The 27,935-nt window shown below is 40.2% G+C and overlaps 1 protein-coding gene across 2 annotated transcripts in view; it reads left to right on the top strand.

Moving 5' to 3' along the window:
* The window catches only part of ATF6 (activating transcription factor 6), a 74,364-nt gene that overhangs the window by 14,509 nt on the left and 31,920 nt on the right, over positions 1 to 27,935 (top strand). For both annotated transcript variants that reach the window (XM_057402419.1, XM_057402420.1), the window contains exons 10-14: positions 7,842 to 7,985; positions 10,281 to 10,400; positions 11,286 to 11,388; positions 12,577 to 12,641; positions 16,070 to 16,184. In XM_057402419.1, coding sequence (XP_057258402.1) covers positions 7,842 to 7,985; positions 10,281 to 10,400; positions 11,286 to 11,388; positions 12,577 to 12,641; positions 16,070 to 16,184 — 547 coding nt within the window. The remainder of the gene's footprint in view (positions 1 to 7,841; positions 7,986 to 10,280; positions 10,401 to 11,285; positions 11,389 to 12,576; positions 12,642 to 16,069; positions 16,185 to 27,935) is intronic.

Below are 27,935 nucleotides of genomic sequence, written 5' to 3'. Positions count from 1 at the left end.
TTTTATTTTTTTCTTTCTTGTTTAATTTCCACATTTGTGTTGGACTGTGCCTAGGTAGTAACCAGACCTGAAAATGGATTAAACAAGCACAAACAGTGCTGAAACAAATGAAATGTAAGCACATGTTCTAGCCTAAACAATCCACGTATTTATTTTGGGAATATTTTCCTTTTCTTTCTTTTTCTTTTTCCCATTTGAATATAAATTTTCTTGGGTGTTTGGGTTTTTTTTCAATGCAAGTCCTATATGTGATAGTAAAGTATTTTCAGGAACTGACCTAACTAATGTGTAAAAAGTAGGCAAGAAGAGTGATCACAGAAGATGCAAAACAACTTTTCTGCATCTCTGGTACTTGGGGCAGCAGCAGCAAAGCATGTAAGCCGCATACTTGCTAGTGGCCCTCGTGTTACTTTCGTGGCTATGAAAACTGTTCAACTAGTTATTTTCCCCTTTAATCAGTCTGTTCAAGCTTACATGGTGGTCATCATCTAACAACAGTCTTAAAGCATTTATAAAGATGTCAGCCGGCCAGAATGTGTCCTACCATTTCAGGTACTTAGTGGACAGAAAACAGAAAAATACGAAGTTGGAGAGAGGAAAGGCAGAGAGGGTGCAAAGAGAAGGTGGTGTGATTTTTGAAATTAATTTTGAGGGTTTGTTGTTTTTTTTTTCTTACAAATTGGCCACATCTGTATGGCTGGAAACCCTTTCAAACTAGAAAACAGACTTCATGATGTAAGCAAAAATTCTTAAGCTGAGTGGTGATTGATGGAGCTAAGTAAAGCTGCTGCTTCAAAATCTCTTGTGTTCTGCTGACCTACAGCAGCTGCACTAGAATTCCTGGCCTTTTTTGTAGAGACTTCCTTGCCGCTCCTCTCTAGAGTATCTTGATAGATTTTCTTTTACTTTCCAGGACTATCCTGGCAACTGAATGGTCTATTAAAAATTTACATCCACTGAGCAATCTGCAAATAAAGAAACCAGCCTGGGTAGCTGAGAAGTGTGCTTTGTGTGCTGTTGTTGTAGGCTGCAACAAACGAAGAAGCAGTGCTTTTTTTACTTCTGCAAGACTGTGTGTGATTAATTTCTTAGATTGGTAGCACAAATATTAGAACAAAAATCCCAAAGTGCTAAGGTTAAGCATCTTTTACTAAAAATGACAAAATTGCTCAAGGGTTGTTCAGCTGCATGCTACCATGATCTGCTGCTCTTAAAGGATAAAGTAAGAAAATAAAAGTCTTTCACCAGCACCCAGATAAGCGTCCCATCTACTTTGCAGTCTTCTAAGTCAGTACTGATGTAGCCTGCTGAGCTTTTGGAGCATGGGTGATTTGAGCTGCTGAAAGCACCATCCATTGAGCATACCTGTGTTGGTGTCAGTGTGGTTCAGAGCCCTTACTCAGTCTTAGCAATCTTGCATTGGTGTGTGGAAGAGCAGGATTATTCTGAAGTTTGATGCATTCAGCAGTGATTTTGTACAGGTCTTCTATTGTTTGACCCTTAATGCTGGACTCCTTGATTAAAGGATCAGATTCATCTTACGGCAAGCAGGAGTTTAGGGATACTGTGGTGGTGGTGTGTTAGAAGGTTTAAGAAATAATTTTGTAGTTCCCTTAAAAGAGCGTTAGCAGTGTGGGCAACACAGCACTGAGATCCAGACCATACTGAGACTTCGGCCCAGGGCTGACTGCTGTGTTTTGGTAACAAGATTAGCTCCTTTGCCCGCACAGCTAATTCAAGAGCACATTTGGGGTATTTTCAAAAACATCATGACAATGCTTCATCTTGCATTTGAGCCCATCAGCAGGTGATCATTAAACATTTTAACCATGGCCCATGATTTTCTTCAGCTGTAGGCTGGATAGTGTTGTCTAAATTTGCCCTGCTTGAAGCATCTCTGAAAGATGTTCTGAGAATAGAGATACGGAAATCATGGGCAGTACAATAGTGTGTCTTACTGTTAGTTCATACAATCCTTTCCTACACTCAGTAAAGGATAGAAAAGGATTGTTTCTCTGCTTTCTGCAAGCCTCGATAGCCTTTCATGTATCTTTAAGAGGTTAGTAGACTTAAATGTCGTGTATACCTGAAAGTATGCAAATATACATACAAATATTAATTATGATAGCCAAAGGGCTATTAATTTCTTTCACAGTAATAGAAAGGAACTGATGAAATGTAAAGAGAAAATTATTAAATGAGTGCACGAGGCATAGAGCAGTACTATGTTAGCCAGCTGCTTCTGCATGCCAAGGAAATACAGAGCCCTCTTGAGTGTTTTAGCAAAAGCTCTCTCTGAAAGATGTTTGTAGCTCTTAACGCTTCTAATACGGGAAACTTACTTTGTTGTTTCTGATACTGGAATAATATGTTTTAATGCTGAATTGAGTGTACATTTTTATTGAAGATGTCCCAGAGCTGGAAAACCGTTTTTGCAGCACACCTTTGGTCTTTTGTTATAGTTTCTCCTTGAAGAAAGAGAGAGAGAGGAGAGAGAAATCGAGAGGAAAGAATGGGTTGAGTAATTTGGATTTAGGTTCAGGTTCCAGACCTTTCAGAACCTCTCTTGATGGGTTAGCACTTGAATAAAATTGAATATCCTTGATTTTCTTCAAACTACAACTGCAGGAGCAGGAAGTGATTCCTTCTTCCTTCCACCTTCCTTTACTGATTGCAGCCACATGTGCATCCTGGCAGAGTTGTGCCTCACCTGGCTGTGCTCGCTTGCCTTGTTCTGCTGCTGCTGGTGCAGACCCTGCGCAGAATGCCAGATGCACTCTCTGATAGCTTACTCTTTGCTCCAGGTGTTCATCTGCTGGGCTGGGAGCAAAATGCAGAAAGTTTTTGCCTTGAATGAACATTGCAGTTGAGACAGTTTGCATCAGGCCTGCCCAAGCTTTGTCAGTAAGATCGAATCCACTTCCAAATAACTATGTAGTTTTCTAAGCAAAAGTAAATGCTCTGGGTGCCAATATTTGCTTTTTTTCCTTTCTTTTCTAACAGCTTTATGATAAGTAAATTGCTTTTTTAAAGAAAGAAAAGCACAAAAATCCACAGAGATTATCCCTCCAGTTTGGACTGCTTTCCTCATCCTCCCTAGGCGAGGAAAGAGGCCAGGTTCCTCTTACTAACTGAGCACTCACAAGAGGGTAGCTCTGGAACAGCCTGGCACTAGAAGGTAGTGCCTTGCTGTCAGCAGATGGTGCCCTCTCCGGGAATAAGAAACAGGAAATACTTTCCAGAGAGCGTTTGGCATGCTGGCAGCCTTGTCTGGAATCACTTAAGATGAGGACAAGGTCCTTGGTTGGTGTCTTCTTGCAATGTCAACTTTAGCCCATTGGAAACATCCCAGCTCGTATTCAGAAATGGTTCTACCCCAGAAAACTGTTATGATATCACTGTTGGCTTGCATCTACAAATTACTGTACAACTTAAACGTCAGTATTCGAAAACTTGAAGTGCACAGGGTTTGTTCAGACAGAAGTACAAATGAAATTTAGTTTGGGCTCCTGGCAAGACTTGCTTTCACATTTATCACACTGACATTCAAACCAAAGAAGTAAAAATACAGCTAAAATATCAGGTGCCATTAAACGCCTGGAGAAACCATGGCAGGAGTGTTGCTTTTCTTTCCCTCCTATAATCAAATTTATCTACACTTTAGAACAAACATCTGCGTGAAGTATTTAGTGGTTCTTTCTTTTTTCCTTGGATCGAGTTTTGCATCTTAAACCAATAGCTTAGCCAGATTGGACAGGGTGTTTGTGGCTCTGTGGAAACCCTTAATACTCAGAGTATCTGGAATGTCCACATGTACACTTCAAAGCCTTGGTAGGTGCCCCAGGTGTGTAAGTGTGGCAAAACAGAAAAAGCTTACAGCTTACAACTTCTGACTGGACATCTTGTTAAGTAGAGCTGTTTCTCAGCTCCAGTCTTTCCTGACTTTTAATGTGGGACAGCAACTCCAGTTCCTGCAAATAGCAGGACTTGTTCAGGACAGATACACCAAAATGTTCTTTCTTTTCCAAATTCTCATCTTGTAGCACAGTGGAATGAAAATATTGTCCATGCTTTTGCTGTCTGTCATATAAAAACTTCTTCTAAGCAGCCATTGATCTCTTAGCTGAAAATACTGGTTTTTTTGAAGATTTTTTTTTTTTTTTTTCCCCCTGTGGAAAAAATGGGGTCATCTACCTTTTTTTGTCACTGTTTCCAAAGTTTCTTCTACCTGATGTTTTTAAATGCTCAGTATTGGCTTCATCTTTAGTATAACTGTGTTGGGATCTGCTCTGTAGATGCTTCCTGTTCCAGCTTGTATTGTAGCTGTTCTGCCTAGCACTTGTAAAACTCAGTATGCCTCAGGTTTTTCCAGGTGCTGCAGGTGTTTCCAGATGCACCTCTGCAGGAGGGGTCCATCCTGCTTAAGGGATTTCTTGGTCTAAAGTTATGCTTTTCCCCCTTGTCAGTTTGAGATGTCAAAGGAGTAATATTTCTGATACCCTGTGTCATACTCTCATGTGCCCACTTGGCAAGGAAAGGTCTTTGAGAGTAAGAAGTCAGAAGATACAGACTTACCTACATGTCCTCTCCTATCTGTTACCTGAAGATGGAGCCCTATTTACAGCCAAACTTCACAAGTGACCTCTTGTGGGAGTAAGGAAGGGGAAGAAATGATACCACAGAACAACGATGTCATCTGTTCAGATGGGGGGAAAACTGGCAAAACTCCTCAAGTAACTAGTAGGTGGAAACAGGCAGTATTTCAAGTTGTGGAGCTTTTCCTCATTCAGAATGGAAGTTCATTTGGTTTGGGGTCATTGTCACAAACCAAAGGAGCAATGAAGGGTTTTGGTTATTGTTTGTTTTTTTAAAGACATATTTGAGAAGGAAGCTTTTGGTCCTCCTCAAGGCCCTAAAAAAATGAATGGGAAAGGGAAGGCAAATGTAGCCCATGTAGCTTAAGGCAGAAATTGCTGCTGGCCCTGCTTCAAAGGAGACATTCTGTAGAAAATGACAGCCTTGGTAAAGGAAAGAGCACTGGAATAAATACCATAAATAATACAAAATAAATTTTGTCCTCAAGTTAGTGTCCATGTTCTCAGAAGTGGGAGCCATGGTTTTTGCCTGTAAGGATGGCAAAATGCACTCTGTTCACCTCCTTCTTTGTCTTTTTGCTGCTGACTATATCTTCTTTCAGGTTGAAGCATAGAATCATAGAATAGTTAGGGTTGGAAAAGGCCTTAAGATTGTCTAGTTCGAACCCCCCTGCCATGGGCAGGGACACCTCACACTAAACCATCTCACCCAAGGCTTCGTCCAACCTGGCCTTGAGCACTGCCAGGGATGGAGCATTCACAACTTCCTTGGGCAACCCATTCCAGTGCCTCACCACCCTAACAGGAAAGAATTTCTTCCTTATATCCAGTCTGAAAACATCCCATATTTAGCTGCTGCAAAAAGTGAAATTTAAATTGTGATTGCAAGATTAAGGTGTTTTAAGCATGAGAAGAGTAAAAATAAATATTTCTTTTCTATTTAAAGCAAATATAATGAGGTGTGTGTGGGTTTGAGTGGCTGTACAGCTAAAACAACTGAAAGATTAGCTGTGATTGCAGAGTGGTGCTTATCTTTATCCTTGAATGCACTTGGTTTGGATTTCTCTCTTTTTATTCAGAGTTCAGGGTTAACTGGTGTAGCAATGTATTGCATATAGCACTTCACCTCAGACTAGTTACCTCGCCAAGCTGGAACCCAAAATAACAAGAATTCCCTTTGCAGAACACAGCAAATGTTAAGAAAGAGCCATTATGGAAAAATTCAGATCTGTTACAATTCTGGTGATTAGGTTTTTTTGTCAGCTTTAGCTAAATAATTGCAGGGAAATTTTCCTGGTTTGATGTGTCATTTTGAACAAGAAAGTAGAGAAGTAGGATAGGAAAAAATGCCAGACCCAGTAGGTTCATCAACACACTGGAGGCTGATACACTTCAGGCTGTGTAGAAATGGTTGGCAGGAGAGCTACAACTTTCAGATCTTTTGATGGATATTCTTGGTTTCATGATTAAACTTCCATATACTTTAAGCTGTCATGGCTCCAAATTAGGTAGAGCAGGGACATTTTACTGATAAGTCTTCCAGCAGGAACATACAGCATCCCTTTACGCAGCAGCCTTAGTTTTGGGCTCTGGTTCTGAGCTTGAGATGCTGTCAGCTGTGCTGATGCTTTCGTTGGAAGAGAAGAAGCATGATCTCATAAAATACAGTAGGTAGTGGCCATTGTTTCTGTAAAATTGGATAGCCTGATGTTGCCTGATCTGTGAGGCTGTGAATAAACCATCCAGCTTTCCATGTTGTTCAATAGCGATGAGACATTCTTATGCTAAGGTACATATACAGCAAGGAAACTGTAAGTACCTTTCTGCCCACTGTCGCTAAGTGAAAACAGAGCCTGTAGCATTTCTGCTGCCCTGATTCTGTGCTACTGCCTGAAAACCTGAAGGAGAGGGGGCAGTCAAAGCGATGTCAGCCTGGATCTGGGATTGCCCTGGCTCCAGCAGTTCTGCAGAATGTGACAGTTATTCAAGGGGAAACCTGGGTTACTGCTAAGAGGAGCACAACTGTCTTGGCAAAAGCTAGGGTATTGCTAAGCAACTATGTCTGTGTGCCTTCTGCTTAGTTGTGTAGTGTTTAATCTGACCATCTTGCTAGTTCTTGCCTTTCTCTGTTATTACCATTTGTATTCATTGCCTGCTGCAAAGTGATGCCATGGAACAGATGAGGTTTTTCCCTGCAGAGTTTATGCTCTGCTACACAAGGGAGATGGGGCATGAATTAAAATGTACTCTGTAGGCAGTGATCAACATGCATGACAAAGATCTCATCAGCATGCTGGGTCTTGGTTTTTATATTTCTCTGTGTTGCTGCTGGAGGTGCTCTGCTGTTGTCAGCTAAGAAGGTTAGGGCTTGATTTTGTAAATAAATGTATTTCAGGAAGCAGCCGTGTTTATGAAAGAGTAAAGCTAGCCTCTAGAGAGAATATACTGAAGATTTGCTTTTGTGCTTTCAAGATCTTTCATTTCAATCACCCTTCTGAACTAAGGATGCAGTCACTCTTGTATAGGGCTCGCCTGGTCATTTTTCCAGCTCACATGGAAATGCTGCTACCTTGATTTGCATGGACAGCAACACAGACGTTCTTGTGCTGGCTGGCTGAGCATCCCCAGGGCAAGATCATTCAGTGCAAGCGCAGACAGGGTAGCTGGGACCATGGCCTGCTGCTGCTATGTAGATGGGATTGCAGGGCCTGCCAGTGTTTCTAAATCTAAGTAGAATTAAACATATATAAGTTTGTGTATAGTTTTGTTAGCTGTCTGGCCTAATATTCCAGGCTTGCAGCTGCACGGAATTTGGTAGCTATATTTTTCTTGCATATTGTATTCATATAAACTATGTCAACTGAGCTTTGAGGCTGATGAAAGTTAAAGTTCAGAGGTACTGTTATTTGAATGTAAGTAACTTTCTTATGCCTGCAGGCATAAGTTTACAAACAGATCACGGTTTCATCAAGTGAAGCTTATGGAGGAACATGAAAACAAGAGCATCAAAATCCTTAAAACAAAGCTGAAAAAGAGAGCAGAATAGCTTTTCTGCTACTAATGGTTTGGATGACAGTAATGTAATGTCACATCATGTTTTTACATTAGCTATGACATGAGCCTTATCCCTGTAACATAGCAGCAGCCAGAAACTTACCCACCTGAGTATTTAACACCTTACAGTAAAGTGTCGTATAGTCCCTTTATATATGTGATATGTTTTACTATGGTTATTATGTCTTCCAGTGTATTTGAAAAGGATCCCAATGGAGTTGATTCCACTGCGAGTTCCAACCACAGGACCAGAAATCTTCTGGAGTTCTCAGCTAGGCAGGAGTCCAGCACAGCTCAGAAAATACCTGGGGACATAATTCCCGAGAAGAGTAACAGGTAAGATGAAAACTTTTATTTTTAGTGGTAGAGGGCAACTGTGCTTTCAGACCTCACCACCCTTCCATTTGGTAACCTTTTTGGCAGTGTTATCACTCTTGTGAGACCTCACTTGGAGTATTGTGCACGAGGATGATCACTGGAGCACCTCCTGTACGAAGACAGGCTGAGAAAGTTGGGGCTGTTCAGTGTGGAGAAGAGAAGGCTGCGTGAAGATCTCATAGCAGCCTTCCAGTATCTGAAGGGAGCCTATAAGGATGCTGGGGAGGGACTCTTCACCAGGGACTGTAGTGATAGGACAAGGGATAACGGGTTAAAACTTAAACAGGGAAAGTTTAGATTGGATATACAGAGGAAGTTCTTTACTGTAATTGTGGTAAGGCACTGGAATGGGTTGCCCAGGAAGTTGTGAATGCTCCATCCCTGGCAGTGTTCAAGGCCAGGTTGGTCAAAGCCTTGAGTGAGATGGTTTAGTGTGAGGTGTCCTGCCCATGGCGGGGGGGTTAGAACTAGATGATCTTAAGGTCCTTTCCAACCTAACTATTCGATGATTCTATGATCTTCTACAGCAACTGGGTTTACAAAAACAGTGTTTTGAAAGCTGATCTCTTTTACTGTTTTATGTTTAACAAAATTTACCAGGTTGCTTTTCAAATGAATATGATTTTGTTATCTACAAGATTACCCAATACATACAGCTTCAGAAACATACACTTCTGGCTGTGTTGTATGGTGTTAGGAACAGTGTGGTGGAAGAGAGCATATAAACAAGTGTATATCATGGAGATTTTAATGACCTTCTTCAGTTCTTCATCTCTCTACTTTTTTCCCTGATCTTTATTTTAACTTGCGTAGTTATGGTATTGGTCATATTATCTATCTCTTCTTATTTTTCAAGCCAGAGTATTTATTTTCTTAGTTGTTCAGGAGAAGGCTAGGGAAATTCACAATTAAGAATATACTCTGAACTTAGCACTGTACTTCTCTAGAAATATCTGAGTCCATTTTTATGCTTACCCATTATTTAATTACATAGTTGCTTTCAAGCTTCTCGATCTCTAGCATTCTGTGCACAAGTGAACATATAATTGTCTCCAGATTGAAGTCTGGCTAATCCAGCTCATGTTTTCCCCTTACAAGATTTATCCTATCAGATTGTCCCTTTCCAGAAAAGTGTTTTGGCTGGTTGAACAAAGCCAGGCACAGATGTGCAGAAAGCTCTAATGTATTTTACCATGCAGAAAGAAGGCAATAAATCAAAAGCATTTTAAGGCTGCAGCCACGGAGAGGGCTTTGTGTCCTATATGGCACGTTTCAAACCATGACTTATGTGACATAGTAGTAGGGTGGTTCTCTTAGGAAAATATTCTAGTGCCTGTACCTCCTCCTTTTCTTTTGCTTTTTCTCCCTGTTTTTTGGCAAGCTGTGAGCTCTTTGCTGCATATTCTCCTTTATCAGTTCTAAATGCAGAAAACAGGAGAAGCAGATACAAAGATGGAGAGAAAGCTGGGAAAGGGAGGGGAATGTGAATAAGGTTTTCATAAGCTCTTATGTTTGTTTTTTCAGAAAGAAGTTGAGGTTTAGGAGCTACAAGTCTCTGTCAAAACCAGGACTAAGGCTGTCATATTCATACCCTATCAAGAAAGGAACTTATAATAGGTATTTGGTGTTAGGTAATTAACCCTTAAGGAGGTACAAATAACCAGGAGAAAGGAATATTAGTCTTTGTTGCTGAAAGTGCTGTGGAATTTTGTGTTGAAATACATGTTCTTTTTCACCTTTTATCAAAGCTAAGCTAGCTTCTGGAGACTGTTGGAGGTGTAAATCCTCTCCACTCAGTTGTAATCCAGTTTGTAGCTGTTCCATTGTCATATAGCTCATGGTCTTTACATGTGTATGGCCTTAGTGGCTAATAAATTTAGTATTTCTGTAGCAAATCTTGCACAGCTCTGAAATTAAAGAGAAAGTTGCCTCTGTAGAGGTCTTATGGTTTTCATATTATGAGGAATATTTTTACAGGCTACTTTTTATTTCAATATCTGGCCTGTTTGGAAAGAGATCCAACATCTGCTAATGTTCGTCTGTCTTCCCTGTGTTGAGTGCTATCAGACCCCTTTGGGGAACTGACTGAGTCCATTGTATATTTGCTATAAATTGTTATTCACCTTTTTCAAAGGTCCGTTGAGCAGCTGTAACATTTGTGGGTGTGCTGATGGTAGTGCATATTCTCTGGATTTGGTCAAAGGTTCATGGAAAAAGTATTTTAAGGGATTTCTTTGTGTCTTCTCCCCTCAGGTATGATAGTTCTGTATCTGATAACAAAGCACTGATGATAGTCTCAGAAGAACCACTGTTATATATTTCACCACCACCACCGCCCTGTCAGCCCCTGATTAACCGGACAGAGTCACTGAGGTGAGCAAACAGCCTTTTCTGAGCATTTAAGCTTTTCTAAGGAGTTTAGTTATAAATTGAGTGAGTGCTACTATGTAGACAACTGTGAATGATGTTATTGTCCATTCACAGTGTTCATCCAGTATGTGACCAGTGCCTCTGTAAGCGCCTGCACTGTCCAATGTCTACTACCATAAAGACAGGAGATCAATTTGTATCTTTGTAATCTTTTTATGGTTTTGGTGATGATTTTCACTCAGTTTTCATTCTGGTCATTTGTAATAACCAGATAACAATTTTCTGATTTCCTGGACTCAGTAGAAATAGAATAAAAATCACTTCATATGTAGAAATGTTCATAATATGAAAATCAAGTGCAGCTAAAAGCCTATTCCATCTGAAATACATAAAAGATGGTCTTCTACTCTTCAGCTTCTGATGCAAGCAGACAACGTGACACTGCAGATGTGTTCTCTTCACTGTTAGAAAACAGCTAGCTCTGCTTGTTCTGTGTTGTCCATTCCTTGTCTCAAATTTAGTTGCCATATTGTAGCTTTCTTAGCAAATACTTGTCTTGAACTGATCAACTTTTGATATTAAATTTCAGTAGTCCTTCCAGTAATTTCAGAATTACTGTTCATTGGGCAAAAGAAAGTACTGTATCTGCTTTATGTTGAAACATCTGTAATCTCAGTACTTCATAGATATTCCCTTATGAATTCCCTCATAAATTTAATCTTACAATTAAATTTTCTTACTCTGGTATTAAAAATAAATTATTATAAGGTACACATTATTATAAGGTAATTTGCAGCACCTTGTAGTAATTAGTTAAACTGTTTTCTAAAATTAAGCAATTCTGCCACTGTTCTTCAAAACGTCTGTTAATGCTCTGGGTTTTTCTAGGCTGAATCATGAACTTCGAGGATGGGTTCATAGACATGAAGTGGAACGAACAAGATCTAGAAGGCTGTCAAATAACCAACAGCAGAAAGCACGGGTTATGCAGGTAGGCAGATTTATACTCATGAGTCAGTAGCATGACAAGTTAATTTCAGACAGCATAACAAAATACTCTCTCTTACTTGTCCACACTTGTCATTATAGATAAAAGTAGCAACGGCGCCTCTAAACAGAGTACCCTACATGTCCCATTTTGAATTGCTGTATTTGGTTGATTATTATGTTGTCAAAGCTCCTCCATTCTTGCTCCTGGATTCAGTCTAGAAGTTTTAAATTTTTTTTAGCAGTCATCAAAATATGTTCATTGTTGTCTAAAATGAAATTAATACCCTTTTCATGACTTCTCTGTAAGACTGTATAAGGATGAACAGTTGGTTAATAGAGAGAAATGCAACCTACAGCACATTGATCTGGCTCACTGTTAAGGAGCGAAGCTGATTGGTTTTGTTGAAATATTTCCATTTCGTTTTTTTCAGTTTTTTGCTAGAAGGATATGTTTTTGATAAGACTACAGAATTATGAAATTTGTGCTAATAACTTCCCATTTTTTAGAATTCTTTTCATCTACATGGTATACCAATAGTGAGGTTGAAATTAAGACCATGAATTTTCAAAGTGTTTCATATGATTAAGCGGTAGTAACAGCTTTAAAAAGAATTGAACTTCACAGTGTGGGAAATACCATACTTTTCTAGAGAGAAAGTATTGAATATTAAACTTCAGATTCTTCTCCCTGGTGGCCAAAGGAGAATGGTAGAACATTAAATAGGCCAAGTTTGGGTGCTTCTAGTGTTTCAAACACCAGGAAGTGTGTTATGGGTAGTATATTTTGGCCGTGGTAAAAAGTGATTTGACCTCAGAAGAATTCTGCAAATCTGACATCAGTGGTAGCAAATTTTGCAGTTGAATGACACAGTATGTGCAGCTGTTGTGTGTGGTGCCAGCTTCCCTTCTTTGTCTCTGAATCTGTGACTTCAGATTGGCTGTAGTAAAGCACTTGGGGGTTTTTGTGGTTACAGCTTGACTGCTGGCCATTTCAGTTATTCATGTTTCACTAGGGGAAAAATGCACATTTGTTGTGGAGGGCACTGATTAACCTCTGCACCCCGTTATATATTGACTGTTTGCTACAGATGTGCATGATACTGTATGTAGTGCCAAACCAAGAAAATGCTTTTTGTTTTCACTTTGTGTCACCTTTTTATTTCCTGCCTTCCTCCCTGCCCCTTTTCAGAGCTCCCTCAGCAAGAAGGCAGATTCTCAGCTAATGGCTGTGCCTTACACAGACACCAGCCTCAGGTAAGACAGAACACCTGCTACTGTTTCCTACTTAATGACCTAAGTTGTCACCAACAGATTGTAAAAAAAAAAAAAAAGAAAGCCTGTTTTCACCTTATCAGGATTCTTAAGCAACGTGCTAGATGCATTTATTGGGCTAGTTTCTCTTTCTTAGCAATAAATGCTTCTAATGATTTCAACTACACTTGAAGGGACCCTTGTATCACAGCTCTCTGTTCTTCTAGGGTCTTTCTACCAATGAGCCTTAAGAAATTCTTTACTTCACTCTGCAGAGTCCCTTCCTAAACAGATTTGAATCTTTGGGAGAGTAAGGGGGAAAAGAGAATTGTCTTGGGACATCATTAGTTTATATGAAAGTGTTCTTCCCTGGCAACAGGAACAACTGGAGAGAAAAACTTAAGGAAATGAAATTTCTCTCTCCTGAATTTCTTGTGACACTGTTTAAAAGGTTCTCTGCTTTGGTGCCAAAGAGGAGTATAAGAGCAGATCAGAGTATGAAGGGGGCATTCTGCTGAGAAGAACACCTGATACGTTACCGTTGAAAGTAATGCAGCTGTGGCCCTTTATTTGTATTGCTGCTTTGAAAGCAGGAGCACTCTTGCAGAAGGGAGTGAGTTGCAGGCAAATGTTATGGAATCCAGGCTGCCAAATTTTGATGTCTCGACTTATAAGAAAAAAAAAAAGATAAAGCTTTTTAGTTGTACAGGTGGATGAAGGATATCTGTTTTAATTGAAGACTGGATGAACAAACATCATGGCATAAGGCAGTTTAGTATACATGCTTGCATTACTCTTATTAGAAACAGTCTGCAAGATCATGCAGCTCTGCATGCTCAGAAGGAAGTTGAGGGTTTTTTTCAGGTGATTGATGTTTAAATGAACAAGACTAGCGAGTCATGGCAGCTGCATGCTGTGACTGTTCTGGAACTGCTAAGAACATAGAACAGACTTCAAGTTCCTCCCAGAGCCATCATGTATTAGATGCTCCATGAAATCATAGAATCAGAGAGTAGTTTAGGTTGTAAAGGACCTCTGGAGATCTCTGGTCCAACTTCCTACCCAAAGTAGGTTTAATTTCTGGTTTACTGTGAGGTCCTGGGTTCCAGAAGAATGTTGATGAACTGAAAAGTATTGCAGTGTAGTCAAAGCAGAGAAAGAAGATAAAAATTAAAGTGATTTCAAAGAAAATCATTAAACCCCCTCAGCTCTTTATAGTTTCTCTAGCTTTCTTCAGAGGTGATTTTGATGAGACTTTATGCAAGTGTGTTTTTGTGGCTCCCGGTATCAAACTGGGACTCTTCATTTTCCTGTTTCTAAATTTACCACTATTAAAATGGTGTTTCGTGGTGCATAAAGTACTGTGTCGACAACCACATTCCTTCTTAAAGCAACCATGTGGCTCTGTGATGCATAACAGAGTGCCCTTCAAACGTAAACTAAAACAAGACTTGTTTATTTCCCAACAAATGGCCGGACACAGCATCATTGTTTTGGATATACAGTTTAACATGATGCTTTGTACGTGTTTTTGGATCTTAAGTTACTTTTCTTTCATGGAGCAGTCCATTGTGGTTACCCTGGGACTAGTGTTGGATTTGTTCCATAGACCAGGAGAGCTTTGTAAAGGCCCAGTGGTTTCCAAGTGTTTTGGAACATTTTTCTAGATGAACTTAGGTTTATAAAAGGCTGGTTTTTAGGTCTAGCTGTATCTGCTGGAGTATGGGTGAGCAAATGGATCTGTGGGACCTGTTTCAGTTTTCAGGATGTGTTTTACTGAGCAATGCGTGGGTGCAATGCCTTTTATCACAGTAAAACTTCAGTGCTGAATCTCAGGGGAAGTTTGGTGGGCCTTCGTGGCTTTACAAGTGAGTCATCAAGCTCAAATTAGCTCCAGTCTTTGTTTCCTGTGTGTGAAGGATATGATCTGATTCCTCACTTGCGTAGGTCTCCTAAAGAGGATATGTAGGTTAGAGCTGCCTGCTCTTGATTGCCCAGGACTTACACCCCCAGTCCTGTTAAAGGGCAGCTGGCTTGGCATCTGCAGTTTTTTGGTTACAGCAGGACTGTATTAGCAGTGGAAGAGGAGATAATGACAGTCTGCTATTTCTGCTGCTCAAGAAAATCAATTGATGATAGATTTATGCCTTGTTTTGGGTGCATAGTTATATATATTTTAGAAACATACCAAAATAATCTAAATTAGCCACCATAATTTAAAATCTGGGTCAGCAGAAGATAGCTTGGGAGGGATAGCTGATCAGTGTTTTTGCCACAGATATTGCAAACAGTATGTTATTAAAGTGGGAAAAAATTAAAATGACTGGTTAAAGTTTCAGCTAATGGTTTGTGTAAGTACAGCTTTCCAATCGGATTAAATTCTGGGGTTGTTTAGTCTGGTGAAGAGAAAGCTCAGGGGGAACCTTATCACTCTCTACAACTACCTGGAAGGAGGATAGAGTGAGGTGGGGGTCGGTCTCCTAAGTAACAAGTGACAGGACAAGAGGTAGGAGCCTCAACCTGCCCCAGGGGAGGTCTAGATTGGATATTAGGAAAGATTTCTTCACAGAGAGGGTGATCAGGCATTGGAACAGCTGCCCAGGGAGTCATTGTCCCTGGAAGTGTTCAAAACCGTGTAGATGAGGCCTTTAGTGATATGGTTTAGTGGTGGACTTTGAAGTCCTGTGGTAATGGTTGGACTTGATCTTAAAGGTCTTTTCCAACCTAGTCAGTTCTGTGATTCAATGAAATATGTTATTTTTGACTAGGATTGGGGAAATATACATGATAGCTATATATGCTAGGGATTTCTCACTTTTCCAAGATAAACAGTAGATAAGTACCATGATTGTATGGCTTGCCAGTGTTTTGCTTAGAATAGTTTATAATATAATAGTAAAATGAGAATTGTGAAAAAGATAATCCAGAATTATGTAAATATCTTATTTTTGCTCCACTGCCTAAATTGAAAATCAAGAGCAAATCTTGTCACTTGACAGTAAATGAAAAGTTCTGTTTATGCATAAGTTTGCACTTCTTTCATTTTGAGCAGTTTGGATTTTCAACAGTAAAAAAATAATTTCAGAATGATGTTTCATTCTAAAATTTGTTTTCAGAAGTCATCACAATTTTTCAGACACTTTGACTTGAAACTTCTTTTTTGTTGAGCTAGCAAGCAAGCATTTGCCAGCCTCAGAAGCATGAAGAAAATAAAGCTGGGAAAAGTTTCCCACAGCAAGACCTTTAATTCACCTTTAACTTTCAAAAAGTACCCATCAGTTTAACTTTCTTTACCTGTGTTTAATGTTTGTCATGCTTCTCAATGGATGAAGAGCCGCTGATCTTTTGAAAAGCAGGTCTTTAAAGTCATTGTCTCACTGAAGTTAACTTTCTTGTCTAAAGTAATTACCATCTCCTCTCCTTCATTTCAGCAAGAACTCAGGGAATGAGCTGCAAGTGTATTATGCCTCTCCAAGGAGCTATCAAGATTTTTTTGAAGCTATTCGCAGAAGGGAGGATACATTCTATGTGGTGTCATTTCGCAGAGTAAGTGTAGTAGTTGGCCTTTTATGTGTATCCATAAGACTGTTTCTCACACCAAGTGTATTTCCTTCTAACACAAAAGATGACCTAGTCAAGGTTGAATCTAAATTTGGTTCTTCGGAAGTGATGCTTCTATCTTTTACAGTAGTATGGCCAGATCATGGTCTTTGCGAAATATGCCCATCACAGTAAGGGATGGAAATAGAGCTTTGCAGAGAATGTTGTAGTGCCAGGGCACAACAGCACAAAATTGCAAGAACCCTCTGGTTAAACACTTATACATGTTAGCGGTCCAGAAATTGGAATAGTTAACTGGATATATATTCATAGGTGTATAAATCTTTTGTGCTTCTGGGTATAGGAGTAAATGTACCCTGCGCACATATTATTTTTGCTAGCTTAACGTAATGTTATTTTTATCTTCCCCTGAAACTGCATTTGCAGTTTTGTGTGTCACATACTGCACCTGTACAGGGTTGCATGCAGTGGCATCATTTTTTGGCTGTTTTGTGACTTATAAGTAAAGACAAGCAGTTCTCCTGTCTATGGTGGGACACAGCATAGGGTTGTGCTGCACACACAAGCACATCCTCACATTGCAGTTCAGTTAGTGACCATAAAAGCTGGTTTAAAATTTAATTCCAGGTATTTGATGGTACTTTATGTACTGCAAGCCTGAGTGATGTTGAAGCCAGGACAGCTGCAGTAGTGAAAAGCTTCTTGGAATCTGGTGATGGAGATGATCAAGGCAAGCAGTGGTTGAAATGCCAGCTGATGGTTGTGACAGTTTATTATCTCCTTTTTCAGAGGTCTTCATTAGTCCTTAGACATATCTATGAGGCATCTTTGTCCTGGCCTGAAACTGGATTCTTGACTTGATAAGTCTCCTGCCTTACTATTTTGCGTTTGTAATACTAGATCGGAATTGTTATGTATGTGCTCATGACCAGCCGTGGTTTTCATAGGACCCTGTAATTTGTTTCCTCATCACAGGAGTGTCCTGAGAGGGGTCCCATGGTGGTGGAGGACCAGTAGTTGCCATTACAACAGCTCATACAGCTGCAACTAGTTCTATGTAAGAGCACACAGATAAGCAAAACTAGTTCTAGCAGTTTCTGTGTTGCTATAGTTCTAGCAATCTGTAGATGCCATATGTATGTAGGTAACACAACCCAGTTCAACCTGGTCTTAATTTGCGAGATACACGTCTTTAGAAAAGGTTCAGGCAAAATAAAAATAGCGGTGCTCTTGTTAGGATTAGGGTTTTATGCAGAGTAGAAATACGAGGTTAGTTTCCAGTCTTGGGATTACTGGGTTGTGTCACAAGGCTGGAATTTTGTTATTAAATGCTTGGCATGTTCTGCTGTTCTTTTAGCTAGCAACACAAATATAGCCAGCACCAGGCTCCACATATCCTGAGGATGAGTAGAAGGGAGTGGAGAATTGATATAAAAGTTTTTCTGGAAACTCTGAACAAAAAGCAGAGTAGTGTTTGTCTAGTTCTTCAATTGCAGCTGTTGCTCTAGTCCACCTGAATGCATGCATGGGTACATAGTTGTTTACATTGTCAGATTAATGACCTGGAAGTTGCCAGCTCTCATTTTGACTTGCAGAGCTGTCCCTGGAAACAGAGTGTCCTGTGCCACAGAATCTCTACTGCTTGGGTCTGTTGTATTGCAAGGACAGGTGTGGGGACTTTTAAAATCATGTAGAAACTTTATTTTGTAGCAAAGCTGCTGCTATGTCTGTTTATGAATGAAATATCCTCAAATTGAAGGCAGTTTTATACATTACCTCATTTATTATTTCAGCAGGGTGAAACTAATCTAATGACAAGCTCTGCCCTGAGGCATTTTTAAATTCCTTGCTTGGGTTCTTTTTTGAGTGCAGAAGAAGGGACTCCTGTGCAGCCCAAGGGGTTGCAATCTTGCCATCAGCAGGGCCCCAGCCTGGAAAGCACTCACTCACGTTCTCCTTAGGGTTGCTAATTTCATATTCTTTGCACCACAGTTCCTTTTCCACTGATGATTAGGAGCTGAGAGAGGGGCTGATTTCTTCCTCAGTGTTTCAGAACAGAAACTTGCTCGCTTGTTGCTTGCTCATTTGTCCAAGCTGGAAGGCAAGGACTGGAGATGTTCTTCTTGTTTTGTTATTCTTTCTGGCTGTTTGCCCTACAGACACTCCCAAGCACTTAATAAGATGTTAAAAGCCATATACAAAAAAACAGGAATCATCCAGCTGAGAGTTCCAGGGAATGGACGGATCTGGTATTTGATGATGGTCCTGCTCCAAGTGGGAGGTGGGACTGAAAATCCCCAGAGATCACTTCCACCTGATGTCTCTGGGATCCTCATTCCACATGCTTTCTGCTCTGTGCAGTGTCACATAACCAAGCATCTGTCCTGTGTACATGTGATGAAATGTGATGCATTTTTTGTGTTTTCTGCATGTTGTCACTTGCACCACAGGAGCTGTGCCCTGAGTTCCTTGGACTTCCTAGAAAATGGCATTTTCTAGGACTGCCCATGCTTCTCGTGTAGTAGAACTCAGCCAGGGCTTCAGAAGGTGCAAGGTAAGGGAGCAAATCTCCCATGCACTGTCTCATCCTCTCTCTGAAGATGCTTGGTACCTGTAACTGCCTATAAGACTGAATTTTTCGTAATCTCATCAATTTTACTCTCTCTCGTTGCCTTGGAAGGCTTCCATGTCTGCATATGTACAGTTGGAGTTCGATTTTATTTTCTTTTCTAAGGAGAAGAGAGGAAAATAAAGTAGTATTTGGATCAGCTGAGTCTGTACGAGAAGCAGAGCTTTCACTCCAGGACTTTACAGAAATTAATTTCTGCTATTGCCAGTGGAATCTGTAGTGCCATTTTTAAACAAGAAGAAATACGTAACTGACAGTGAGTAAAAAAAGAATTCTTGAACTGAAGCAGTGCTGTCTCCCAGCTCTGCCAGACCACAGCAGCCAGCATCTCTTGTAGGCAGGGCTCACCACCATTTATTTCTTGAGATGTTTAACTTTTAGGAAGTTAACTTTTCTTGCTGCTTTACATTTAGGAAGCTATTTTTTCAGTGGTCTTATAGCATTGCAGAAACTGACACCTAACACTAAAAAAATACGCATTCCCCATTGTATATGTTCACAGCTGAGCCCTCTGCTGTCCCCAAGTGCTCCAGCATTCAGAAGCTATGCCTTTCCAATGGGTCTATAAATTGTGCTGGTTTGGATTGGCGTTGGGAGCACATTCAGACCTGAGAAGTCTGTGCAGTGGTCACCAAGAACAAGATACAATGCTTTTGTGAAAAGGGTACAGCAGTTTAAGCTCTGCTGAAGCACATTGGAGTCTGCAGTTGGTGCTGAAACTTCCTTCCATTACTTCCAGGCCTGAGAGGCAGAACTGAGTCTGTTACACTGCCAGCATCTTTGATTGCTCCCCTTTAAGGTCTGTGATACTAAGTCTGCTTGATATGTTCCAAAACCCCAGTGGAGCATGGCTGCAAAATTCCGGGTAGTTGATACAGTGTGCTCTGTCAGCAGGGAAGTAGACACCTGGCTGCCCCTGCAGTTCTCCTGTAAGCCTGGCACCCAAGTAGTTCTCTCTCAGAGCTCACATATGTTTTGCCATGGAGTATTCAGACCTGGAGATTATTTCTAGAATTACTTGAATAGAAGGTAATGAAGTAAATCATTGGAAAAAACAAATCCTTTCCAATTTACTTTGGCCTGAAGTATGCTGCTCCAGATCATCCCACTCGTGTGGTTAGGATCAGAGTCCCCACAACTTGCAGTGATTAAACAGTAGATTTCCCCATCCTGGAAGATTCTGTTAGTGACCCTGCAATGACATTTCTGCAGGCTTATTAAGGACAGTGACATTTTCAGGGTAAGAATGTAATTACTGTTCTTAAGGAAAGCGTGGTTTAAAGTTTGATTCTCTTGGGAAATTTAGAAGGCTACCAGCATTTCCGCTCACTACTTTCTTCATTGATTTCAAAGTGCAATGCCTCCTGATATCCAAGTTTGCCAATTGCAGTTAATGCAGCACGTATACAATATCTTACAGTACATTACAGTAAAAAAAAATATTAAAAGGTGATTCTGATTAGAGCAGGAGTGATGCTGGCCCGATGGAAATCAATGGCAAGCCTTTACCAACTTAATTAGGACCAGAATTTCACTTTGTAAATATCTGCTTCAGTGCCATAAACCATAGAGCTTCAGGGAAACATATTATTATGGATGAGAATTTCTGGTCCTACAAGCCAACATCTGCAGTGAGCATTTAAGGATTTCTCAAGTTCTGCAAACAAATTTTCACTGAAGTGATTAAGCCAAATTTAAATCAGAACTTTTGTTCTTTGTGTGAATGCTCAGTGTGCTAGGAATAAAAATATCTACATTGTGTTTTGCTTTTGTTGGCAATAAGTCTTTGCTGTATTAATTGTATTATTTGGGATGATATATTACTTTCAGGCAGCAAAAACTTATAATGCCTGCCTTTGACTTGCTTGTGTAGCAGTAGTTTGCTGTGCTGTGCACAGAGTAATGGCAATAGCCTGAATTGATTCAAAGAGTAAGGGTGAGACGGGTTCACATTCACTGCACTCTTGATGCCATCTACATCCTGCAGGCAAAGCTGCTTTATAAGAAGTCAGCTTCAGATGATGTTTCATAGCCAGAAATTCAGTCCTAACATGTACTTTTCTCCTATTCTGTTGCACTTGACAATGGGTGGTTTTCACTGAACATGAAGTTTTCTGCTGTTGACTTTGTGGATTTCTGTGGACTAGGATGTATAATTTGGTCTTTCATTCAGATAAAATGCACTGATTAGACTCACATAGTCCTGCTGCTCTGAAAGACACGTTAGCTATCTAATACGTTTGAGTCCTGTGGGTTTGCAACTGCTGCAAGTTAAGATGCATCTTTTTGAAAGATTTTACAAACTCCCCTTTCTCCTGGGGAGCCTAACCTTAGCTATTCAGAGGAAAAAACTGCTTTATCCCAGGATTTTAAGAGCTTGTCCTATATTGTATACAGATGCTGAGAATAATATTTGTGGAAAGAACTGAGGCTCAGGGCATAGTATCTATGATAAGATTGTTGTCCTTTTCAGAGCAGAGGTCACCCTTTAGCCTCTCTTCTCTGTGAGGCCAGCCCTTGCCTCCCTGGGAAAATTTGAGAAAGCAAACGGTGTGTGTGATTGTGCTTCAGCATGCCTTGAAGCTCTGCAGACCAGCCTCTGTCAAATTATGGATTTATTTGACTTTCAAATTTGAAAATCCATTATGAAAACCTCCTGTTTCCATCAAAACGTCACTAGTGAAAATGAAGTCTGGCCTGCTGCATTCTTTGTTACGAATTCCTTCTTTTCTGGCTAAACTGTGGATTTTTTTCTGTGTCAGAGAAAACTTTCTCCTCCCAAATCCTTGCTGTTCCTATGAAAACAGTGAAGCAAGCTTGCTCTCTGATCTTTCTTGGGCTGCTGTCCTTCCTCGTGTGGAATATTCCTGATAGGTTAGGAGTAGGGAAAGATGACTGTCAAAGGGAAGTGGTGTGGAGAAGGTTTCTCTATGGCCTTCTGGTTTCTCAGCTGGGGACGATGTTGCTTTTGGTAGCATCTTAAGAGCTTAGCCTAAAAACCTCCAGAGAGAAATATAATAATCTAAGATTAAGTCTGAAAATTTATGTTGGTCTATGGAGCACAAATGGCTTTACCTCAGTCCTGGGATTATCAAAATACATGTGTATGAGAACAACACAACTCCAAGTTTAAGTAACAGGAAGCTCCAAAGAAGTTTTCGTAGGTTTTCAGCTAAAGGATCTCAATTCTTCAAAATAATTTCTATCTATGTCTTCAGGTATTTTCCAGAAAAACCTCTGATTGCTTCATTATTTCTCCCTGTTGTTACTCTGCAACACCTAGAGGTTGTGTTCCCATGTAAGAACATACTTCAAGAGTGAAGTAACAAAGGGCTATGCATGTGCTCTAGCAAGCAATCAGACTGAGTGAAGAAGAAAGAGAAGGAGCCAGGCAATGAGACGCCTTGGATGTGCAGTGAGTGGAAACCAGAGGAGCAGCCAGCAAGTACCAGTTGCAGTGTAGTGTCCTCCTGGGCAGCAGCTCTTTGGCTTAGCCAGATGCAAACAGTGATTAGGACGGACCTGAACAAGAATGCAAAACGCGTTTCTGAGAAGGGAGGTAATGCCTGTCACATCAAGTGAGGTTTTGTTTCCTTTGGAAGTGTCTTGTCTGTTACTAGCTCTCCAAGACATTTTGGAAGCAAAGTCTTAGTCATTCTGATTTTTATCTCTTTGGATCCCTTTAAACCCCACTGTCCTCCAAATAAAATTGAGAATGAATGTGGTGTTGAGGACAGATGTATAAGCAGACAGAAAAGTTCTGTGAATATGTCTGGCATGGAGCAAAAGGTACTCTTGGGATTTGTGTGTATAGTCTTGATTTGTTTGTCTTCTATATGGTTGGTGGAACTTCATGAATCATATTAATGCTGTCACTAAACTTATTTCAGCCTTATATGTCCCAGGCCTAACTAATACTTTGTTATTTTTAAACTAGTATTTGGAAGGACAACATACACTGTAGATAATTATAGTGAAAATAAAACATACTGCAAAAAATGTCTCCAAAACCCAAACTGGTTGCAGACAGACGTGACCAGTAATAGTATACATGTATTTAAAATATGCTGCATGCTTGACAGACAAAGAGTGGTGGGCAAGAAATAGAGGAAGGTTGTTGGTTTTGGAAAGCCTTTGTAAAAGAGCCACTGCTTATGAAATTGGTGTGGACATAGGCTAGAGAAGTATAATTGGGAAGTGTGGGAAGAAGATGTGATTATAAAATGGGAATTGTCTCAGCAAGGAAGTGACAGCGGTATCTCACTTATTAAGAGTAGAGAACAAACAACTGCTGGCATTAAAGTGAGCAGGAACACAAGTTTATCCACAAACAAGTAATGTGAATTCAATTAGAGCAGGCAGTGGAAATGCAGCTCTGAAGCAGTTCCTTTCCTTCAGGAAATAACACAAGCTTAATAATGCATTAATAATACTTTAATAATGCTAGGTAATAATGCATTTCCTTTAGTGATAGCATGGTATTCATTGAAGAAAATTTGGGTTTAATTATTCTGAACAGTTCCCAGAAGGGAATGATGGGCTCTTGCTTTGTGATCTGTAGCAGTATTTAATTACGGAATTGATGCTGACGAAGCCCTAACTGTATAAAGACAAAAATGACACCTTCAGCTCTGGAGCTGCAGTAGCCACTATGGCATTGACTTGTGTTTGGTAGGAATGAGCTTCTGAATGAAAAAATTACCTTCATGATAGTTTATTTGCCTTGAATTAAGTATGTGCAGAGCGCACTTTGAAATACCCATGCTTATTTTCTTAGTTGCACTTCACACCTTCACAACTTCAGACTAGATTTTCAGACTAAATTTCCAGATTTTATTTCTGACAGCCCTACACAGAATCTTTAGAAAAGTAGAATTTGCAGAATTGAGATGTTCTTGGTTTCATTAGGTAGCATTTGTGGCCACAATAGAAATCATACCTTTTATTGAATGTTAATTATGATAATATTACATCAAGAGCAGCATTTAAAATCTTAGGCATGCTTTTAGAGTTAATTCTGGTCAGAGAAAGTTATTTGCTTCCAGTTTGAATTACTTCTTTTGCCAGATTTTTGGCTGGACAGCACACAAAGCTTGTTTTATGAAGTAAGAGCCCAGGTGCTATTATGAGTGTGTGCTGATCATCATCACCTCCCACTGGACCAAACAGAACACTTGTGGCTTCCAGGTTTTATTTTTAAATCACACTCCTAGGACAAGAAGTGTGATAAAATTAAATGTACACTTTCATCTGTTGAACTTTGGGATTTGAATCTTGTAACTGACTTTAAAACTGAGAGTGGAACATAAAACTTGTTTTCTACTTCTGGGACTTGTGGTTGCTTGTGGCCTATTTACTGGGATGCAGTAGGTGCAGAAATTCACTTGCTCCTTATGAAGGGCTAAGAAATGTTAGGAGACTCTCTGGCACCTAAATCTGCTCTCTATGAATCTTAGAAAGCAGTAGGGTCTTTTCCCCAAAATGCAGTCTTTTTTTCTTCACTGTGCTTTATCACAGTATCAGGATGGGTCTGCTGCAGAAGTGTATGCTCTACGGTTAAATGCTTCTATATAGGTTAAAAGACTTCTATATAGGTGTGTTCTGCCTGTGTCCATAGCAGGTTCTCACAGCTTAATTCTTTTACGATGTATTTCCATACCAGCTGGGTAGACTTTTGTTTCTGATAGTTGAAGCAGAGAGATGGGTCCAAGAATGAGATAATTTTGTTTCATGCCTGGTATAGCTTGCTCCTCACCATGTAGTTGGATAAACTGGAGTTTTGCCAGCATAGTTGACAGAAACTGTCTGTCTTTGGGTCAGTGATTAAGAATTTGGGCTAACTCAGGCTAAGCTGAGAGATCTTTCATGCTGGAAACCACAGGTCAGGAAATCCTCTTTGTGTTTCGATTGCAAACGTTAAAATGTGCCTATGAATCATGCTGGCACTAGTAAATACTTCTGATCAAGAGAAGGCAAAGCTATGTGGGAGGCCCATGCGAACAACTCAGCAGCATGGTACACCATGAAAGTACTAGGTAGAACTAGCCTATTTGTTAAATTCCATATGGCCACTGCCCTTGGAGGTCAGTTAACAAAGCTCCACTAAGCATTGCGTTGCATAAGTGATTATTATCATTCCTTGGTGTTGTGACTATCCAAAATGAATTTTGAAGTGTCAGCTATCTCAAAGAGATGTCATACCCAATATGAGGAAAGCAATCTTAAGCTGTGTTCAGACTGAGAGCTCACTCTGTAAGTAAGGTACACAGGCCTTATTCTCTTGATCTTAGTCTAGTCAGGCTCCTGCGCATTAAACAATACTCTCCCTTGAGACTCTAGAAGTGGACATTCCCAAGCTGTTCTTCAATGATGGTTCCTTCTCTGAAGCTTTGGCGAGTGTGGGGGTTCCTGGATTGAGTCACTTGTTAGCATCTAGGAGGCTCTTGTTTAATCTCCTTTCCAGGAAACCAGCATGCAGCTTTCCTCCTTTCTAAGAACAGTCCTGAGTGCTTGGACCTGGAGTTTTTCATCAAGGTCAGGAACTCAGTAGGTAGTCACTGGGCAGGTGACTACTGGAAAACAAGGTTGAAAAGGAACCATTGTGTTACCTTAGGTAGTCTGGAGCCAGCATCTCCAGAAGGATGTCTCTTTGGCATCGGGGAAGGACGCTGTGGGTTTCTCTTTGCTTTTGCTAAACCATCTGTTTGGAATTTGCTTACCAGCTGTAAGCTGTAAGTTTCCGGCAGGCAACAAAGGTGCAAGAAGTTTCCTAAATTCTCAAGCTCAGTTTCCAAAGCACCCATGTGGAGAAATGTGGGCAAAAATAAAACAGGGCATAAACATTTGGAGAAAAAGGACAGATGCAGCAGTTTTCTTGATGTAAAATTTTTACAAAAGCACTTAATTGTGGCTCTAGGAAAATAAAGAGAAATTGTAAAGAACTACATTTACACAAGCAGAAGGGAACTGTTTAGGTTCAGGCTAAACACAGAGGTGATACTATAAATGCTAAGAAAGGAGTTTTAAGCCAGCTGGGTAAACTGTTGCAATGTCGTGACATGATATTTCCGTTTGGGTGTAGAGTTGACTAGTATCAGCTTTGTATGGCAATCCAGGATGAGAATTTTACCCACAGCTCATGACTTGTCAAAAGGACATAACAAATGCATGTAAAAAGTGTGTGTGTACTTCAGTCTCATTACCTTGCACATGTGTGTCAGTAAACAGGAGACTACAGCTGCAGACCTTGTCAGGGAGAACAGCCTGGTGTCCTGTATGTTCTGGATAATTAGCTTTTAATTCCCTACAGAACTTCTGTCCTTCCTCTGTTTCCTTGGCAGTTATAACCATCACTGTCCATTACCTTCCTGCAGATTATTCCTGCAGACCGCTTCATATGGATCAAATTGTATTGGACTGTATAAACCTCTCCAAATCTTAATAATTGATTGAAGAATTTACCTGTTTGGTTATAGAAGTCACTTCCAGAAACTTAATTCTCATAGAAAATAGATGCTGAAGAGCAAGACTGGTCTGGATTAAAAGAAGGAAAATAAACCCAGAAACCTGTATCTCAATTATGGCACCTTTTATCCAATTCTGTTACAAATCACCTTCATCTGCTTGCAGTACTTTTTCTGTTTGAAAACATCCTGGCAGAGCCTTGATACAGCTGCTTTGGCTTGCATGAAATTACAGTATTGAATCTGATCCTTCAAACAATGTGCTGTCATGCTCCTTGTGTGCATTTCCCTCCCAGTAACGGCATGTGCAGTTGTTGCAGGGCTGTGTACGCTTTTGGTATGCTTAGAAGCAGATTTCTGTGTGATCAGAGGGGGAGAGGAAAATGATCTGCAGCTTGGGGACTGCCTGGAGTTCATGTTGCTTTGTGCAGGTCAGGGGTAGCTTCTACAGAACCAGGAGGTGTTCAGAGAGCAAGAGGCAATGGAAGTGAAAAGGAGTGCATCCACCAGGATGAAGTATCCTCAGGCTCATGCTCTTCTGCATACCCTCGCATCAAAGGCCTGTTTAGATATTTGCATTGGTGATTTTGGGTAATAGAAAAAATACAGAATATAGCTATTAAATTGGTTGATGACAAACTAGGTGGCCCTCCAGCTGTGTTGGAGGAGAGGATTAGGAGTTAGGGCCATCAGGGTGCTCAGTACCTCTCATGTTTTGTGGAAGTTGTAGTGAGTCCAAGATGTTTAATTCTTGCATAGAATTAAAGCCACTACAGTAGTAAGAAAAAGAGGGGAGGGTTCATATGGGAGTGTAGTTCAAATGATTAAAAAAGTGTTCATGCAATTGATGCTGTCCATATAGTGAAATCAAGTTTTTTGCCATAGTATTTGTAGCCTCAGTGTCTAAGAGTATGCTGTTTTACTTACTTGTCTAAAACCTTCACGCATCATTTTTCACATCTTTATTCTATGATTAGAATTCCAAAGAGCCTTTCTTTGACCTGAAAGTCTGCTGTATTTTGAGATAGTTAGAAAACCCAGAAACTCCAGTGGGTTGGTGAAATGTTGTCACTGGGGCATTTCATTTTTTAAACCCACATATATGAAAACACAGCTTCTCTGGTTCTCTGATACAGTTGTATCATACTTTGCAGAATATTGGCAGAAAATGTTGAAATTAGCTTGAATTTTCTTTTACAAGCAAAATCTACATAATTAGAATACTTGAAGGCAAAAGCATTAACTGTAGTTCTAGATGTTTAAGTTAGCAGCACATGTCAGGTGAGATGTGCATAGTTAAAGGCACAGAACTGCACCCATTCATTTCTGTTTGATATCACTGGCACCATCTCCCTGTACACCAGAGTTTCTAAATAATCATTAATGAAACGGATTTTGTAAAAATCCACCACTATGGAGTTTGGCTTCATTGTCTCTGCAACTACTTCCGGTAATTGCAGGTTGCTCCTAGATTGACTGCTTTGTCTCCTCTTCAGCAGACTGAACCAGCCTAGCTCCCTTTATCTCTCTTCACAGATCACATGCCTCAGGCCCTGACCTGATCTTAGTAGCCTCTGCTAGCCCTGCTCCAGTTTCCTCACATCTGTCTTTGCTTTGGAGAAGGGTACCCCAAATTTTACGTGC

Source organism: Pezoporus wallicus, unplaced genomic scaffold (genome assembly GCF_028554395.1).
Source record: "Pezoporus wallicus isolate ANWC-B61680 ecotype Strahan unplaced genomic scaffold, APGP_CSIRO_Pwel_v1 contig_6665, whole genome shotgun sequence".
NCBI lineage: Eukaryota > Metazoa > Chordata > Aves > Psittaciformes > Psittacidae > Pezoporus > Pezoporus wallicus.
The sequence above is the reverse complement of the archived record's forward strand: the minus strand, read 5'-3'. Positions and strand labels throughout refer to the sequence as shown.